Source organism: Lampetra planeri, chromosome 17 (genome assembly GCF_965212315.1).
Source record: "Lampetra planeri chromosome 17, kcLamPlan1.2.h2, whole genome shotgun sequence".
NCBI classification, from domain to species: domain Eukaryota; kingdom Metazoa; phylum Chordata; class Hyperoartia; order Petromyzontiformes; family Petromyzontidae; genus Lampetra; species Lampetra planeri.
In genome coordinates this window covers 12,857,727-12,876,803 of record NC_136123.1, presented here as the reverse complement: position 1 = coordinate 12,876,803, position 19,077 = coordinate 12,857,727, and the positions used below count along the sequence as shown (strand labels likewise).

The 19,077-nt window shown below is 47.8% G+C and overlaps 2 protein-coding genes across 3 annotated transcripts in view; one reads left to right on the top strand and one right to left on the bottom strand.

Annotated features, from left to right (window-relative positions):
• DHRS1 (dehydrogenase/reductase 1) overlaps window positions 1–9,916 on the top strand; it is a 30,680-nt gene extending 20,764 nt beyond the window's left edge. For both annotated transcript variants that reach the window (XM_078602129.1, XM_078602130.1), the window contains exons 5-9: window positions 178–310; window positions 2,607–2,750; window positions 3,144–3,213; window positions 6,964–7,044; window positions 9,550–9,916. In XM_078602129.1, coding sequence (XP_078458255.1) covers window positions 178–310; window positions 2,607–2,750; window positions 3,144–3,213; window positions 6,964–7,044; window positions 9,550–9,686 — 565 coding nt within the window. In that variant the 3' untranslated portion in view covers window positions 9,687–9,916. The remainder of the gene's footprint in view (window positions 1–177; window positions 311–2,606; window positions 2,751–3,143; window positions 3,214–6,963; window positions 7,045–9,549) is intronic.
• Window positions 9,917–9,922: 6 nt separating this feature from the next.
• LOC144723393 (GEL complex subunit OPTI-like) lies at window positions 9,923–15,491 on the bottom strand. Its single transcript, XM_078602131.1, has 4 exons — window positions 15,181–15,491; window positions 13,872–13,975; window positions 11,944–12,073; window positions 9,923–10,600 (listed from the first exon to the last, which is right to left on the bottom strand). The coding sequence occupies exons 1-4, from the start codon at window positions 15,286–15,288 to the stop codon at window positions 10,559–10,561; spliced, it is 384 nt and encodes a 127-aa protein (XP_078458257.1). The 5' UTR covers window positions 15,289–15,491; the 3' UTR covers window positions 9,923–10,558.
• Window positions 15,492–19,077: the final 3,586 nt, after the last annotated feature.

Sequence of the window (19,077 nt, the reverse complement as noted above, 5' to 3'; positions counted from 1 at the left end):
TTTTAGATGAATCCAGAAATATGAACATGCCTCGTGTATTGTTTGATAGCTTTCCATTGTATAGTTTATGCTGGTTGCAGAAAAAATATCTATAAAAACCTTGTGTTTGAAGTGGGAAACATGTGTGAAATGACTCGCATGATTGTGTGCGTGCGCCCACGTGTGTGCGGGCTCCAGGGGACACTACCTATGCTCGGTGTACGCAAGCCAGATGATGGTGGAACTGGGACAGGGGCTCATTGTCGTCATCTCGTCCATGGGTGGCCTTCGGTACCTCTTCAGTGTGCCCTACGGAGTCGGCAAGGCAGCTGTGAGTGTCCCCCGGCAGCTTTGTGGCGAGATGTTAACTAACTCACCCAGCATGCAGGAGGTCGTGGGTTTGATATCGACCCTGGTGCTTGCTGTATGATTGGAGTTTTGCGTGACTCTCTCCCTGTGGTCGCGTGGATTTTTCTCCGGATCTTCCGGTTTTTCCCTCCACATTTAGAAATAAGTGTTTAAGAATATTTGGCTGCTATAAAGTTCCACATTATAAGCCACTGCGTTGAATTATCATTTGTGGCCACATCGCTTCTGTAGTGGTGGTGTTGACGTGCGCCGACTGTGACAGTGATGGATCACGGGGCGGCGCGAGGTGCGGGGTTGGGCACGCGTTGTGGGCGTGGTGTGGACGCGCGCGCCGGGAGTGACAGATGACGGGGCGGCGCGGCGTGGGTGCTGAGGCACGCTGAGATGTGGGAAAACAGGATCGTAGCCAGCGCCCAGTGATTGGTCGAATAGGATGGGTGCTCGCAGCGACGTCCGCAGGTGGGGTATAAAGGGGGACGCGCGAGAGCACTCGGGGAGAGTTACCCAGTTGAAGACCAGAAGACGGAGCTGAAGACCTAGTGCCCCGAGACCCCTAGTCCCGCCGTCCTTGTAGGGACCGGGGCCCTGTGTGGCTCGGAGGCGAGACTGTGGGACCCGGGGTCCGACGCCCACGTGGGTCGGGCTGGGGACCCACAGTCAAGACGGATACCCCGGGCAGGGAGTGTCCCGAGTAGCTCAGTGGGCGTTAGTCGCCAGGGTAGCTAAGTGGGTGTTGGTCACCCGAGTAGCTCAGGGGCGTTAGTCGCCGAGTAGCTAAGTGGGTGTTGGTCACCCGAGTAGCTCAGTGGGCGTTAGTCGCCGAGTAGCTAAGTGGGTGTTGGTCACCCGAGTAGCTCAGTGGGCGTTAGTCGCCAGGGTAGCTAAGTGGGTGTTTGTCACCCGAGATACTAAGTGGGTGTTTGTCACCCGAGATACTAAGTGGGTGTTTGTCACCCGCGATACTAAGTGGGTGTTTGTCACCCGAGATACAAAGTAGGTGTTAGTCACCTGTGAACGAGTTTGGTAAAATAAAGAGTGTGTTACCCGTGAAGTCGTCTCCCGCCGAGTTACTACATTACACTTCCAAAAAAGAGCTATAGAGCTAATTGAGCCTTACCTGGTCAAAATAAAAAATAGATAACATAAAAAAGAAAATAGGTTTGGGTGAGCCCGACTGCTGATGAGACTGTGCTGAAGTTAGTCCAGGCTTTACGTCTCCTCCAGACAAGCTGTTCACTGTGTGGTCGGTTGCACTGATTTGTGGTACCGTCATTGCCGTATTTTCCCACAAGCCACGCTTCAATAGTTTATAATAAAAATAGTTTATAGTTTAGCTCTAGAGCGGTGGCAGTGGTCTGTGACACCCCTGGTGGCCCAGTAAGTGCTCCGCGGATTTTTTTCTTCGTGATTTGCTTACCTTTCCAATACTTTTCACTCATATCATGTTTTTGTATTGTTTGTTGTTGTAACGTTCTGACCTGACCCGACTGAACATCTGTGAAGAAGACCTTTATAGCTCATCGGATTCCTCCAGTATTAATAAATATTCTGATTCTGAGATGCGATTTTATTGTCCACATGACACCGAATTCTCTACTGCACGGTGGTTTACAATTTTTATTAGGGTTTAACGGTGCCGAGTGGCATCATAGAATGTTGGCAGCCACGGCTTTAGCGTGTATTTAAACGAGTGTTGGATTAAGCGATAATACGCAAGTTGCACGCATTAAATACAAAGTTGCTTAACACAGTCCATTGATTACAATCGAATCTTGCGTTCACGACACACGCATGGATTTGTGCGTGCAAGAATTTCCAACTCGCGTGTTGCTGCTTATAATACGTTTACATGACCCCTACAGCCACTAGAGGCCCTAAGTTTACTGTCATGTAAAGAAAAAAGTATTGGTGCCTGCATTGAATCGTAATAGTTCATCAAATTGCGAAGAAGGGGGTGTGTCATTACATTCCGAATTGCAAGTGTATGAGGGTTTTTATTTAACTGCAGCCACCATCACGTTCTTTACTCCTGAAACCTCTGCCAGTGGCCGGCACAAAGTCACTAATCGTTAACAACCTAATTCCTTACGCAGGGGAGTTGGTGTGACCACCATTCATCAGTGATAAGAGATGCACAGGGCCCGGCCACATACACTTAGCGTTCTTCACATGCAATGGCAGTTATGCATGGGACAAATCCATGTTGTGCTTGGCGTGCACTGAAATACGTCTCTGTGACCCCTGTGACCCCGTGGCAGTGCGACCGCCTGGCTGCCGACTGTGCGGTGGAGCTTCGCAAACACAACGTGGCCTACGTCTCGCTGTGGCCGGGTGCCGTGCGCACGGAGCTGGTGCAGGAGTTGGTGGCCAGGGACACAGAAAAATCCATTACGGAGCAGCGGGTAATTGTTAATATCATTATTACAACGCTTCTTGACTCAACACTTTTTAACGAGGGTCCTGCTCACTGTTCAGAGTCAGTGGGTGACGTTGCTGTAAGCCTAATGGAGTAATGTGGGTTATCTGGATCATCGAGGTGCTACATAATGGCCTACTCTTCTTCAAATCACATTGGGGGATGTTTAACGTCCACTGTGAAGCAGATGGCGCATAGTATTTTATGGTTAATACACCCTGCAGTATTAATCAGGGCAGTCTGCCTGTTTTGAACCACACACCTCTGCCATATGCTGTGAACGCGCTAACGCTGGGCCATGTCACAAGCACCGTGGCAAAAAGTGTGCCCTGAATCCAGGAGTCGTCATTTGGCTAAATTTTCTTTGCTGTCATTGTAGATGGCGAAGGCTTTCGAGAATGGAGAAACACCAGAGTTGAGTGGGAAGTGCATAGTCGGGCTGGCTGAAGGTAATTATGCTTTTCACGCACAGGAGTGGCTTACCTGATGAACACGCTTGTGACAAATCATTACCTGACATGGATTATTACGCTCAAGATGCCCACATCGACCGCTTAAGTAAAACTGATGATAATCCATACTCTGGTTCTTTCGGTAAAGTCACGGAGGTAGAAAAAAAATAGATCACGACGTTTCGATCGCAACAACAAGTGACCGTCTTCAAGTGAAAGAATCAGACTGCTGTGGACGAGGCATTACATTGACCCGAGAGGGGGGGAGGGAGGGGGGGTTGCCGCATCGGGCAAGAGGGTGGGGCCAGCGATTGTGAGGAACTTGTGAGCATGAGAGTGCAATCCAAAGGACATGTGAGTATGAGAGTGCAATCCAAGAGATCGGCTGTAGGGGCGAGAGGGAAGGGGGGGGGGAGAGAGGGGGCGGGGCAGAAAGTGGGACTTTTGCAGCAGCACTTGAGTCACTGGGGGAGAGATCTAAGAGAGAGGCACAGAGAGACACAGAGAGTCGGAAATAACAGCTCACATAGGCAGGTAGGATGGAAACATCACAGTCAGTTAAGACTTTACCTGGTTAATAACGTCCTTCCAATGATTGCTCAGTTTGTACCCATCTTCTTAGTTGAAATTGTGTATGTGTTTATATATCTGGATGGCTTCATGAACAAATCATCACTAATTAGACTTCTCTAATCGATCAGACCAAGCAGCGCTCCCTAAAACCTTCGGCTGCTAGACCACCCAGATTTTATGGCCTTCCAAAAATCCACAAAGTAGGTACCCCCGCTCCGTCCTATCGTCTCCACCATTAACTCACCCACCTACAAACTGGCCTGATTTCTGTCTGAGACCCTGCTTCCTTTTACGACCAAGACCACCTCCGCTGTACTTAACTCAGCTCACTTGGTTTCTCTAATCAAGGACATCTCACTCTCTCCAGATGATTTGCTTGTCAATTTCGATGTAGTCTCCCTGTTCACCACGGTACCTGTACCTGACACCATTGCAATCATTGAAGACTTGGTCCAACAAGGACTGAATCCAGATGTACCAACTCTGGTGAGGCACTGCCTTACCAACACTTACTTCACCTGGAATGGTACATTCTACAAACAGAATGAGGGTACCCCAATGGGTTCTCCCTTATTGCCAGTGGTAGCGAATGTTTTCATGGGGAAATTTGAGACAGATGCCATCCAGACATCCACCATACATCCTTCCTTGTGGAAGAGATACGTAGATGACATGTTCGTCATCTGGCCCCATGGCCTGCCAGCACTGAATCAATTTCTCAACCACATCAATTCCATACACCCATTTATCAAATTCACCATGGAAGTGGAAAAGGATGGCAAGCTACCATTCCTGGATGTTTTGATCGAGAAGAGATCTGATGGCTCGTTGGGACACTCTGTGTACAGGAAAGCCACCCACACAAATGCCTATCTAAAGCCTGACTCCCACCACCATCCAGCCCAGAAGAATTCCCTCATCAAAACACTACACCATAGGGCCCGTTGCATCTCCGACCAGCAGCACCTAGCCAGTGAGTTGGAGCACGTACACCAAGCCCTCAGGATGAACGGATACTCTGACCATACAATCGGCCAAGCTGTCTCCTCAGCCATGGGGAGACAACCTTCTGAGGATCCAACCAAAACCATCACTTTACTATATATAGCAGGGGTTACCAAAAATATTTCCAAAATCATAAACAAACACAAGATCCAGGTTCGTTTCAACACAGTACACAAAATCCGTGATTTGATCACATCTGTAAAGGATGTGATTCCTGACATGCAATACCCTGGTGTCTACAAACTGAGTTGTGGTTGCGGTAGCAGTTACATTGGGGAAACGAAACGACATGTCTCGGACCGCATTCGTGAACACAAGGCAGATCTGAAACACGGTAGGACCAATACCTCTGCCGTTGCTGATCATTGTTTTAACGCTGTGGGCTCACATTAAATTGATTTTTTCAAGACGAAGGTACTCTGCAAACCCACCGGCTACCTTCAGAGATTTGTTAATGCGGCCATCCAGATATATAAACACAGACACTACTTCAACCGAGAAGATGGGTACAAACTGAGCAATCATGGGAAGGACGTTATTAACCAGGTAAAGTCTTAACTGACTGATGTTTCCATCCTACCTGCTTATGTCAGCTGTTATTTCCGACTCTCTGTGCCTCTCTCTTAGATCTCTCCCCCAGTGACTCAAGTGCTGCTGCAGAATCCCACTTTCTACCCGCCCCCCTTCCCCACCCCCCCCTCTCTCCCCCCCTCTCTCTCCCCCCCCCTCTCCCCCCCCTCTCTCTCCCCCCCCCCCTCTCTCTCCCCCCTACAGCCGATCTCTTGGATTGCACTCTCATGCTCACAGGTCCTTTGGATTGCACTCTCATGCTCAACATGCCCTAAAGTCCATCTCTCACAATCGCTGGCCTCACCCTCTTGCCCGATGTGGCAACCCCCCCTCCCTCCCCCCCTCTCGGGTCAATATAATGCCTCGCACAGCAGTCTGATTCTCTCACCTGAAGACGGTCGCTTGTTGTTGCGATTGAAATGTCGTGATCTATTATATATTTTTTCTACCTACGTGACTTTACCGAAAGAACCAGAGTATGGATTATCATCAGTTTGAACTCTTGATTTTACTCTAACTTCTATATGGATACTTTGGGAACATCAATCAAGTGGCATGTATGCTACTTGATGACTGGAGATGGCACAATGTCAAGCAGGAACCTGAAATGTGATATGGGCAGTCCATTGAGTTACGAACGGGCTCCGTTCATGAGACCCGTTGGAAAGTCGAAGGATTCGTAAGTCGAAACACAACAATGTACTGCATTTAAACGCAGTGTTATAAAATGTGTTATGGTTCAACAAAAAAGGGAAGCATTGTTACACTCATAAATAAGAAATATTGTACATTTGCATGGAATACTGTAATAATTACTTTATTAGTAAATAAAACAAAATAAAGTAACAAATAGAAAAACAATCTGTTTTATTTTCACTTACCTTGAGCCCTGATGCTGGCTTGTCAGAAGGGGCACAATGAGTCACCACAATTGCACACACACACACACAGGAGCATGCGCGCACACACACGCATACTCTCACCTTCACACATATCTGCGCGTGCACACACACGCACTCACTTTTTCACTTACTCCCAGCGCGAGGCTGACTCATTACATCTCGCGGAGGATCTCTCCGCTGAACAAAATATTTCCGCAGTTCAGTTTGGAAGTGCGGCTTCGCGTTTTATGTCGATGTTAAAAAACAAAAAAATCATGGAAGCAGGTTCGTAAGTACATGTGTTCGTAAGTCGAGGACTGCCTTAAATGTAATTTTAATGTATAACGTATAGTTCTAGTAGATTGTTGAACAGAGCTAATATTCCGTTGCATCAGTTTTTCATGATTACGACTCCGTAAAGAAGATCCAATATGAGCAAAACTGTAATATAAAGTGTTACTCAACAGAAACTGCGAAACTTTATGAACGTGTTGCCCGACACTTGGAGATGAAAACTAGTGCTAAAAAACCAGCACTAAAAGGAAGCATGTGCCTCCCACCCTGACGTCATTCCTGCGATGTCCTCTCCCGTCACACACCGTGTGATGTCATGTGTGGCTTGAAAAATCGTTATTTCGAAACTAACATTTCCGTGGCACGTGTGCATGTTGTGGAAGCGTTACATGAACAATTAATATGCACGATTTTTGTTTAACAGACAAAAACATCATGAAGAAGTCTGGCCGAGTGCTAATGACAGCTGATCTTGCCTCCGAGTATGGCCTCAAGGATGTGGATGGTAAGTGGGGCATCATTCGTCATATTTAATGGAATTCTCACACTAATTTTCAAACCCAAGCTACATCTCGAGGAGCTAAGCAGTTGCTGAATTTCAAATTCTAGGGGTGCAGTTCAGCTCCAATTGAAACGCATCACCTGCTTTCGATTGTGACCCAAAATGTAAACCAGTTCCAATCCATGATTCCGTGGGTCTAATTTGATCCAGATGGGCTAATCTCGATGGAATTATAATTACTGTGATATACTGCACAATTGAGCTCATTGTTATCTGCAACCCTATTATCCTCAATTTCCCTGTTAGCCACTGCCAAAATTTCTGCACCGAAACTGTCTCGAGATAGAATGTACCTGTTGCCCACGGCTATTGCACAGATAAGTCACCCAAACGAGATTGCAAATTCTCTCTTGACATTTATCCAGTGTTTGGCGAGTGGTACCTGGCTCATGGCGCCAGTTGAGAGGTATCTCAGGGCACCACGGTGACGAGATGTTCACTACTTTTCCTGGTATACAGGTCATGGCTTCAATCCCGACCTTGACGCTTGTATATTTGAAGTTTGCGTGTTTTCCCTGTGATCACGTGGATTTTTCTCCGGGTCCTCCAGTTTTTCCTCCACATTCAGATACAAGCGTTTAGAGTTACTCTTTGGTTCTTTCGGTAAAAGTCACATAGAAAATAAAATCAAATAATAATAGAATACGACGTTTCGATTGCAACACAAGCAACCGTCATCAGGTAAGAATGAGAAAAACACAATAGTAAACTTAGAAACACAATGCAACACAACACAGAAAGCCGGACAACATAACAGCCAACACCCCACCTGGCTGACCACGCTCCTCCAAATGACAAAAAGAAAGACAGCGCCACTGTCGAGGCTTGAAATAGAGAGAGGGGGGAGGGGTTGGGGCAGAGAGAGAGGGGGGGGATTGGGGCAGAGGACAATGAGAGAGTTGCGTGGAATTCCGGACCATAGTGGCCGGAGGAGAGACAATGGACTATAAACAGGCAGCACGGAAATATTTAGAGTAAGAAAATCGGAAGTTTGAGAAAGCAACATGAAGTAAAATTAGGAAGTGTAATGTAATGCCACACAGAGAGTCGGTTAACACTGTGTTTCTAAGTTTACGATGTTTTTTTTCTCATTTTTACCTGATGACGGTTGCTTGTGTTGCAATCGAAACGTCGTATTCTATTATTACATTTTTTTCTACTTGACTTTACCGAAGGAACCAAAGAGTAATTCCTGCAGTCACGAAAGCTTTGAATCTAGTCTGAAGCGTTTAGAGTATTTGCCTGCTATAAATTTTAATTAAAGCCACTTCGTTGAACTATCATTTGTGGCCAGGTCGCTTCTGAAAAAATTAACCCGTAAAAACAAAGTTTTTCACTATAAATCCTTTATATGCGTGGCATCGGTTTTATTTTATTATTCATTTCTGTTTTTCTTGAGTAAGAGTTTCATTTTTATCACATTGGTATTTTAAATTAAATCTGAAATTTTTTTTTCCTAAAAAGTGGAAAATTTTTGAAAAAAAATTTCACGAAAATAAATTGTCACGCACAACGAGTCTGTGCAAAATGTCAGCTCGATTGGATCACGGAAAGTGGGTTAAAAAACGACCGAAAGATTTGCACGGTCGTAAGTGCGCAAGCAAGCAAGCGAATTTAATATAAAGGATTTAAAAAGAGCTGTACAGCTCAGTGGGCCTTACCTGGTAAATTAAATAAAGTTTATATAATTTAGTCTGGCGAGGGTCAGGTGTCGTGTCATCCCATCCTGAGGACAAGCGACCCTCTCGCTACTTATTCACCAGTGCCCTCTGCTGGTTATAGCGATAATTAGTTTTTGTCAAATATTTTTCGTTCGAGGCCATTATTTTTGTCACATTTAATGGGCCTCGACCTCTAATATACAGTTGAACACAAACAATTATTTGACAATAAGGGGTGAAGGCTGGTGCTTTATGTAGAGTTAAAACCATAATCCAACGAGGTATTTGACGTGAAATATCCGTACATTGGGAACATCTGACCAGACTGGAAAATCTGCTGCACCGAGACAGAAAAACGCCTTAGAAGAGATAACGTGCAAATATATATGTAATCGAAACACCTTTACCAGGAGCAGCATTCATGGGGTAGCGGCACAGGTGCTAAATAAAATGCGCACCTTTTGCTACTGGTAGATTTTCATAACGTACGCTGGCAAGTGAGCTTAATAAGACAGAATCGGTGGCAATATTTGTCTGTCTTGAAAACTCATCTCTTTAAAAACTGCGCTTTATTTCCTAGTTCTGTTTATTTACTGCTTTCAATGGCACATTGGAATATATGGATCAAATGCGCCTTTCAAATGTAAATTATTTCCGTGAAGTGGCTGAAACCCAGGTACTTCGATGGCTGCTGCGACACCAGTTTTTTTGGGAACAGTCTGATGGAAAGGGTCCTCGCCTGATGCTGTTCTCGTTTTGTTTTACTATTGTGAATGTTGTGTTGCAGGCAGCGCGCCAGTTAACTACACGTCACTCAAGTTTTTGGTGACACAGGTCCCAGGGCTCGCCTGGATGTCGTGCGTTATCCCCAGCTTCATAAAGGTTCCCAAGTGGATGCTCAGCCTCTCGGCATCCAAATTCTAAAGCATCGTCGAGCAAGGCTCTGCTCAAGTGCCTCATTCAACAGCTTAAAAATGTATCCTATGCCATTCGTAACAAAGTGCATCTTGATTTAGATTGTCACAGGTATACGTTTACAGTGATTATTTAAATTTAACATAAATTTAACATTGGAGTCTATGCTGTATTAAGATAGACACTGCAAATAAATGTAAAAAAATAAAAATGTGTGGATTAAATGATTGAGAATACAACACGTATAAAATCGCTTAATTTTTATTCATTTCGTAACCACCTTAACATTCTGCGTGGAGGATGAGCTCTTAACCTGTGGTGGGTGCACAGCCCACTCTGATGGGTTTGAAAAATTCTACAACTTGTTTGCAGATAAGTCCTGTTAAGATACTGGCAGCTGCCAAAATGTAGTCGGATAAAATATGCTACTTTGGTATCTTCCAATTTGTGGGTTAAAAATACCATAACACAGTACTTCTTAAAAGGACACTTAAAATGTTGATTACTGCCCATGTGTTCACGCGATTGCTTTTGAGATGAAACTTGCTTGTACACTGGTCATCGCTCAGGAATCTAAATGCATGCGTATTTTTCACAATAGGATGCCGGACCAGCCTTAAATGTCCTTCTGACGGATGGCACATTTTCAATAGTCTCCATACCAAAGCTTTGAATTAATATGTAGTGAACTATGACTTGGGCTATGATATTTCATTAAACTGTCCCCATACACATGAAAGTGTGGTTCAAACTATTAAAAAAAGTAGTCTGGCCACAATATAAATGGTGCTTGCATGGGATAGCAGTGTTTAAAACACATGTTTAAAAACTTTACCATAACTATGGACAAAAAAATATTTATTTTTCAAAATTATCCAAGGTCATTCGAAATGTAATGCAGTGTAGAAGATCGCCCAGACAACCTGAAAAAAAGGAAAACAATGTAAACAATTGCCTTTTTACACTATGGGAACCTCATTTGCCAGTAAAAATATGATAATTGTTTTTTTACCCTTCTATCTGGCAACAAAACTGACACCTTTTTACAAGGAGTCATGTTTGCATAGACCGCAATACCTGCAGTCATAATACAAACAAAAGACATAACTCTGATAATGTGCACTGTCCTTGAGGACAGTGCACATTATCATTAGCTGGTCCGGCATCCTACTTGAGGACAGTGCACATTATCAGAGTTATGTCTTTTGTTTGTATTATGACTGCAGGTATTGCGGTCTATGCAAACATGACTCCTTGTAAAAAGGTGTCAGTTTTGTTGCCAGATAGAAGGGTAAAAAAACAATTATCAATTGCCTTTTTCTCACTTGTATTCAAATTCAGTGTCTTTTGGTGTCATGTCACGAGGCCGTGTGGTCATTCAGATCCCTCGCCAGCAGTGCATCGCCCATGTGAATCATTAAGCCTGCATTCGGCCTTTCGCGATTCCTTTTCAAGTAACATTATTTTACACGCACACTAGGGGGAAACACTTTCCTATGCACCTTACTACACTGTGAAAGGTTCATCCCTCCACAGGTATTTCTAATTTCCCAGGGCTGGAATTTGCCAAATTGATTGAAAAAAACAATTCAATTTTACCGATTGTTTGTGCACTCATTGGTAGATCTTTAATTGTTTATTATGACCTTTAGATAATGCTCAACCATCTAAGTTGTAACCAGGTTTGGCCTCCCTTCTGAAGTCTAATAAGATCGTGCTCCAATCGCTGTTGAAGATATTTTGGCTACAGGGTTTGTACATGATTAGTATCAGAGATTCTATTCTTTGGGTCTTTCGGTAAAGTCACGTAGAACAATTTTTTTTACAAAAAACTACGACGTTTCCATCGCAACACAATAAATCGTCATATTTCTCCTGATGACGATTGCTTCTGTTGCGATTGAAACGTAGTTTTTTGTTAAAAAAATTGTTCTACGTGACTTTACCGAAAGACCCAAAGAATATGAATTCCTGCAGTCACGAAAGCTTTAAGTCAAGATTTATGAGATTCTCTCGAATGATTTTTACAACTTCACATTCAAATGACATAATATAGCTACATGCAACAATATTCAAATATGCTACTGAAAATATGATCGAGTGAAAATCAAGCATTCCATAGACCATATTTTACAGATTACGACAGCTCTTTGTTTTCCTTAGTATTATACTACAATATTCAAACTTGCAAATTAAAATGAGTTTACTTTAAAAATTACTGTTTGTGAGAATGCCAAGCGCTGAATAAGAATGAGGACAGTCTCACCAAGAATAAAGAGAAAGATGTCATGAAGCCCTCCTTGGTCAGCTCCCACGTGCCACCATACTCCTCCTCGTCCACCTTTTGGAAGTTACTGAAGTACAAGTAGAGCAAGCCTGCGTTTATCACGCAGAATCTGTGGGAACACACAGACCAGGACCACACAACTCAAAATGTGCGCTCCCTGAATGGGAATAACGCTGGATTCAAATATGACTCGTGAAAATGTATCAAAAGGGGCAAGTGGCAGGGTCTTGTTCTCAGCCTTTTTTTATCTTGCTCATTGGGGGTTCTCAGTATGGTAACAAAATCGAATCTTACGTTTCAAACATGCATTGCACTGCGCAGGCAAAAAGCAATTGTTTACATGTTATACATTCATACCACTTATAGATTTTATATGCAGCATAATGGCAGATAGGAATGTATTTGTGAATTGAACTGTGACCACTGTTTGACAACTCATTGAATTGTGGAGGTGGTGAATCGTTAAACCCTGAGTTGCGAGCAACATTAATGGTGTCCATATGATAGCGTTGTTTGTTCAGACGATCAGAACTCATCACATACTGTGACTGGGAGAGTGGTTTATGTCTAAATACAGCTGACAACCCAGCGAGTGGGAGATCAAAGTTGGCCACGATTGGCCATCCCCTGCAAGTCCGTGCTGACCCCACTGCAGCTTCTTAAAACTTCAGACAAACTTTTAAAGTATTCAGCAATGCGTGGAGAACTCGGCCTATCGTCATATTTGAAAGTCAACTGTGAGAAATTTCAGCTGTGACCAATCTCCTTTCAAGAGACGAGCATCGCCCCAGGTTTGTTTCAGCAGGGAGACTTGCTTTAGAGTTAGGACAACCATTGTTTACTGTTATTCCTCTGACGTTACAGAGTTACGCACATATAATACGGTCATCTTTTGTGTTGAGACCAGAGTGAAGATGAGTAACGTTGCAAGTCTTGAGAGCTCAATTTCTTCACCAAACGCCCCTCCCCGTAAAATAAATCACAGTAATAGGGACCTTAAATCGAGTGTATATATTTTTAAAATGCTTCACACAGTTGCCTAAAGATACGCTTCTCATAACACACTGACGCTATGCGTCCACGATCACTGGCTTGGCGGCCCAGCAATATTCCTGGGCTGTTCCATAATCAAGAGCTTGGCTCCAATACTTGTTCCAGTGCTCCATAAGCCACGTGGCTCTGTGGATTCAGCTTCTGCTCCATCCCCATTTCTGTCCTCCTTGGCCAGATGGTATCAATAAAAAGCATGTTAAGCTCATGTTAATAATAATTTTTATTTGTAAGGTGCATTTCATCCATAGATCCTAATGTACTTTAATAACAAGAATCAAAGTGCTTCAATTCGTATATGTTAAACCAGTGTTTACAAAAATACAGTTTTTAAATGTGGGTCATTACATCATCAACAATCCAATCAGATGTGTTTACCACCATCAAATATGAACATCACACATTTGCAAGTTTCTGATGACCTGTGTGCTAAGTGGGTGTCACTGGTAAGATGTTAACTACCTCGCCTGGTATGCAGCAGGTCGTGGGTTCAATCCTGACCTTGACGCCTGCTGTATATTTTCAGTTTGCGTGTTTCTCCGTGGGCGCGTGGATTTTTATCCAGGTCCTCTGGTTTTTCCCTCCATATTTAGAATCAACCTCAGGCGTTTAAGAGTATTTGACTGCTATAAATTTCCACAAGCCACTTAATTGAGCTTTCATTTGTGTGAGTCAGGTCACTTCTGATAAGGAGCTACCACAGCTCAGTGGGCCTTACCCTGGTACAATAAAAAACGATAGCTGAATTTCAAATACAGATAGTTGAGTTTTAGTTTATCAATGCGGTAGGATGACACGCACACGAAGCAGCTCGGGGTGGTACACGAGCATTGCGTTGTTGGTTTGCGCGTACTCACAGCAGGATGGCGACAATCCCCTTGAGGGGAACGACTCCCCAGACGACACCCAGAACCAGCCCAATGATCTGACGGATCCAGTAGATGACGTCCAGGAACTCGTCCTGAAGAGGATCGCAGAGACGAAGCCGTTACGGAGACCCCGCGCGCCACCCGAAGCCACCGCCATTGATCACTCGGGAGAATAACGATACTTGGCAGAGAATGCCAAAATAAGTTGTTTAAAGATATAACAAACCAACAAAAACCCACGACCAAATGAGAAGTCACGGAGACAACTCTCTTGTGCAAGGAATATCGCCTGCACGGCTCCTGCAATGATTTTAACGCGACAAACGCCAGATGCAACACTGAAGTCGTGTCTAGATGTGCATACTTACCCTGAATGTACAAATATTACGGAGCATTGGTATAATAAATAAACGTCTTAATGAGATGCAATGTCACGCGACTATTTTTGAAACTTGTAAAGCAATAAATACTGCCATGCCTGAAAGTGGCAAGGGCATGTATTGGGTTTCACGTGCGGCTGATGTGTCTCTGGTCGCCACTTTAAAAGCAGCGACTTGAAACCCCACAAACCATTCCACTCAACTATATATATTTTATATTGTACCAGGTAAAGTGCACTGAGCTGTGTAGCTCTTTATCAGACGCAACAAATGATAGCTCAACAAAGTGGCTTATAATGTGAAAATGTAAAGCAGCCAAATAATCTGAACGCGTGATGTTGATTCTAAATGTGGAGGAGAAAAACCGGCGGACCCGGAGAAAAATCCACGCGACTACGAGGAGAGAGACACGCAAACTCCAAATATACAGCAGCAGCAGGCCTCGTCAGGGTAGGGATGGAACCCACGACCTCCTGTACGCCAGGCGAGGGAGTGAACATCTCGCCCATGCTACTCCACTGGGTGTCCCCCCTGGGGGCCTCTTCGCCAGGGGGGGCCGCGTGGAGACGGGGGCTGGAAGGGGTGGGAGACGGCGGGAGATGGTGGGGGTGGGAGACGGCGGGAGATGGTGGGGTGGGAGACGGTGGGAGATGGTGGGGTGGGAGGCGGTGGGGTGGGAGATGGTTGGAGACGAGGCGGTGGGCCCGCCTCGTCCCAGGGAGCTGATGGACACCACAGCGATGGAGGCGAGATGAGAGGCAGCAGGAGGGAATGGCTTGGCCCTTATCTAGGCACGGTTGAGAGAGAAACCAGAGATGAGAGTTTAGAGATCGATGAGACATGACAGAGATCGATGAGACATCAGATCGATGAGATATCAGATCGATGAGGGATGATGGGACGGGGCCTCCTCTTGCCTTGTCTCCCCATTGCGCGCCGGCGCTCAGCGCTTTGCTCCAAGGCGACTTCACGGCGCCGTTACTAACGCCGCCAACGCCGCCTCTCTTCTTCTGCGGCGAGGCCATGGGCCCGAGCAGGGACTCCTTGGTTGCTCTACTGGCCCTCACTGCGTGGCCCCCCGACCCCCTCACTGCGTGCACCCTCGCTACGTGGGACCTTGCCGCCTTGGGCCTCGCTGTGCTGACGGACGCCTTGTGGTGGTACCGGCGGCCGCAATGCACCGCGGCGGCCGCGTCACCTCCTGTCCACCCTGACAGGAGCCCCCTCCTCCAGCCCCGCTCCCTCCTCCAGCCCCGCCCCCTCCTCCAGCCCCGCCCCCTCCTCCAGCCCCGCCTCTCTCATTCAGCCCCGCCTCCCTCATCCATCCTCCCCCTCCACCCCTTCCCTCCTACCTACCCCCTCCATCTCATTCCTCCTCCATCCCCCTCCAGGCCCCCCTCCTCCATCCCCCTCCAGGCCCCCCTCCTCCATCCCCCTCCAGGCCCCCCTCCTCCACCCCCCTCCAGGCCCCCCTCCTCCATCCCCCTCCAGGCCCCCCTCCTCCATCCCCCTCCAGGCCCCCCTCCTCCATCCCCCTCCAGGCCCCCCTCCTCCATCCCCCTCCAGGCCCCCCTCCTCCATCCCCCTCCAGGCCCCCCTCCTCCATCCCCCTCCAGGCCCCCCTCCTCCATCCCCCTCCAGGCCCCCCTCCTCCATCCCCCTCCAGGCCCCCCTCCTCCATCCCCCTCCAGGCCCCCCTCCTCCATCCCCCTCCAGGCCCCCCTCCTCCATCCCCCTCCAGGCCCCCCTCCTCCATCCCCCTCCAGGCCCCCCTCCTCCATCCCCCTCCAGGCCCCCCTCCTCCATCCCCCTCCAGGCCCCCCTCCTCCATCCCCCTCCAGGCCCCCCTCCTCCATCCCCCTCCAGGCCCCCCTCCTCCATCCCCCTCCAGGCCCCCCTCCTCCATCCCCCTCCAGGCCCCCCTCCTCCATCCCCCTCCAGGCCCCCCTCCTCCATCCCCCTCCAGGCCCCCCTCCTCCATCCCCCTCCAGGCCCCCCTCCTCCATCCCCCTCCAGGCCCCCCTCCTCCATCCCCCTCCAGGCCCCCCTCCTCCATCCCCCTCCAGGCCCCCCTCCTCCATCCCCCTCCAGGCCCCCCTCCTCCATCCCCCTCCAGGCCCCCCTCCTCCATCCCCCTCCAGGCCCCCCTCCTCCATCCCCCTCCAGGCCCCCCTCCTCCTCCTACCCTCCCCTCCTCCTTCTATTCTGCCCCCTCCTCTCGAGCTCTGCGCTCTCACGGACGCGATGCGCGAGAGTGGCCACCAGGAGGCGTGAGGGTTGCCCCGCCCACTCCTCTACGGTGTAAGACGGTGGCGACCCCCGGCAGCCGACACTCAGTGCCGAGCCAGACGATTCCTGGCGTGAGCAGAGATGCCGGAGATGTTGAACTTTTTAAAGTTTTGATTTAATTTACCAGGTAAGGCCCACTGAGCTGTGTAGCTCTTTTCAGAAGCGAACTGGCTATCACAAATGATAGCTCAACGAAGTGGCTTATCATGTGGGCATTTATAGCAGCCAAATGCTCTTAACGCATATTCTTGGGTCTTTCGGTAAAGTTAAAATAAAAAAAACACCTATCTACGTGACTTTACCGAAAGACCCAAGAATATGAATTCCTGCAGTCACGAAAGCTTTAAGTCAAGACTCTAAGGCTAAGCGCATGTTTCTAAATGTGGCAACATCTCGCCACGGTGGCGAGATGTTAACTATTTCGCTTGGTTTTCAGAAGGTCGTGGGTTCGATCCCAACCCTGGCGCCTGCTGTATATTTGGAGTTTGCATGTCTCCCTCTCTCCCCGTGGTCGCGTGCATTTTTCTCCGGGTTCTCCGGTTTTCCCTCCACGTTTAGACTTTCGCTGCTAGAATTTCCACATGATAAGCCACTTTGTTGAGCTATCATGTGTGATTGCCAGGTCGCTTCTAAAAAATGAAATATTTTTCAGTGGGCCTTACCTGCTAAAATAAACATAGTTTAATAGCTTTAGTTTGTTATGTGGAAATGATAGCAGCCAAATACTTCTCGATGCATGTTGATAAATGTGGAAGGGAAAACCGGAGGACACGGAGAAATTCCACACGACCACAGGAGGAGAGACATGCAAATTCCAAATATATACAGGCATCAGGGTTGCGGATCGAACCCACGACCTCCTTCATACCCAGGCGAGGTAGTTAACATCTCACTACCGTTGCAGTCCCTTGGAATTGTGATGAGAGATTGCTGTGAGGTATCTCAGCAGTGGTTCTACGCCAGCACCTTTTGATCGAGGGATCGCGTACCCTCTGGGGCTGAGAGGATGATCGGAAAGGGGAGCAGTCTGCGGCGTAGATGCCGTGCAAGATAAATGTCAAAATTGCGCTGAAATGTCAACGCCTTGTTCGCGGTGATAAACGCACTCGCCTACCACACGAAACACAATGACCAGATGCGTGGACATGTGATCTCTCTATTTATCTCCATCTATCGTGGCCCTGAGTTAAAGAACATTTTATATTTGGAGCTGAGATTGGGAGGGGGGGTGGCACATTACCAAAAAGATTGAGAACCCCTGCTCTATACAGATGCCTGCATCATGGAGACGTGTTAACAACTGAGACTGACAACATCAACGTATGTGTAGTGGTGGTGTTGACGCGCGCCGACTGTGACAGTGATGGATCACGGGGCGGCACGGGGTGCGGGGTTGGGCACGCGTTGTGGGCGTGGTATGGACGCGCGCGCCGGGAGTGACGGATGACGGGGCGGCGCGGCGTGGGTGGTGAGGCACGCTGAGATGTGGGAAAACAGGATCGTAGCCAGCGCCCAGTGATTGGTCAAATAGGATGGGTGCTCTCAGCGACGTCCGCAGGTGGGGTATAAAGGGGGACGCGCGAGAGCACTCGGGGTTGTTAACCAGTTGAAGATCGAAGACGGAGTTGAAGACATAGTGCCCCGAGACCCCTAGTCCCGCTGTCCTTGTAGGGACCGGGGCCCTGTGTGGCTCGGAGGCGAGACTGTGGGACCCGTGGTACGACGCCCACGTGGGTCGGGACTGGGGGACCCACAGTCGAGACGGACACCCCGGCAGGGTGTGTCCCGAGTAGCTCAGTGGGCGTTAGCCGCCAGAGTAGCTCAGTGGGCGTTAGTCGCCAGAGTAGCTAAGTGGGTGTTGGTCACCCGAGTAGCTCAGTGGGTGTTTGTCACCCGAGTAGCTCAGTGGGCGTTAGTCGCCAGAGTAGCTCAGTGGGCGTTAGTCGCCAGAGTAGCTAAGTGGGTGTTGGTCACCCGAGTAGCTCAGTGGGTGTTAGTCACCCGAGTAGCTAAGTGGGTGTTAGTCACCCGAGTAACCAAGTGGGTGTTAGTCACCCGAGTAGCTAAGTGGGTGTTAGTCACCCGAGTAACCAAGTGGGTGTTAGTCACCCGAGTAGCTAAGTGGGTGTTAGTCACCCGGGTAACCAAGTGGGTGTTAGTCACCCGAGTAACCAAGTGGGTGTTGGTCACCTGAGATACTACAGTGGGTGTTAGTCGCCTGTGAACCGAAGTTGGTGAAATAAAGAGTGTGCTACCCGTGAAGTCGTCTCCCGCCGAGTTACTACATTACAACTGGCGTCAGAAGTAAACCTGTCTTCAAGAAGAATGGATACTAGGAAGACTACCCGTACCCACGAGCGAGATCGGGAAGACGACGGCGTACTTGAGACACCAACCTCGGGAGGAGAGGACGAGGAGTTGCCGCCGATGCAGCACTTCGCGGCGATGGCCGACGCTCAGCTCGCCTCCGACACCAGCCTACAGGACGCGCACTCCCGCCTGGCGGAGTTGCTGCTCGCCGCCGC

Excerpts from the sequence above, each read along its gene's own strand:
- LOC144723393 (XM_078602131.1), bottom strand. The coding sequence starts at position 15,288 with ATGGCCTCGCCGCAGAAGAAGAGAGGCGGCGTTGGCGGCGTTAGTAAC. Across the intron at positions 12,074-13,871 it reads GGGATTGTCGCCATCCTGCT|ATTCTGCGTGATAAACGCAG; the intron begins GTGAGTACGCGC and ends GTGTTCCCACAG. Across the intron at positions 10,601-11,943 it reads CATCTTTCTCTTTATTCTTG|GTTGTCTGGGCGATCTTCTA; the intron begins GTGAGACTGTCC and ends CCTTTTTTTCAG.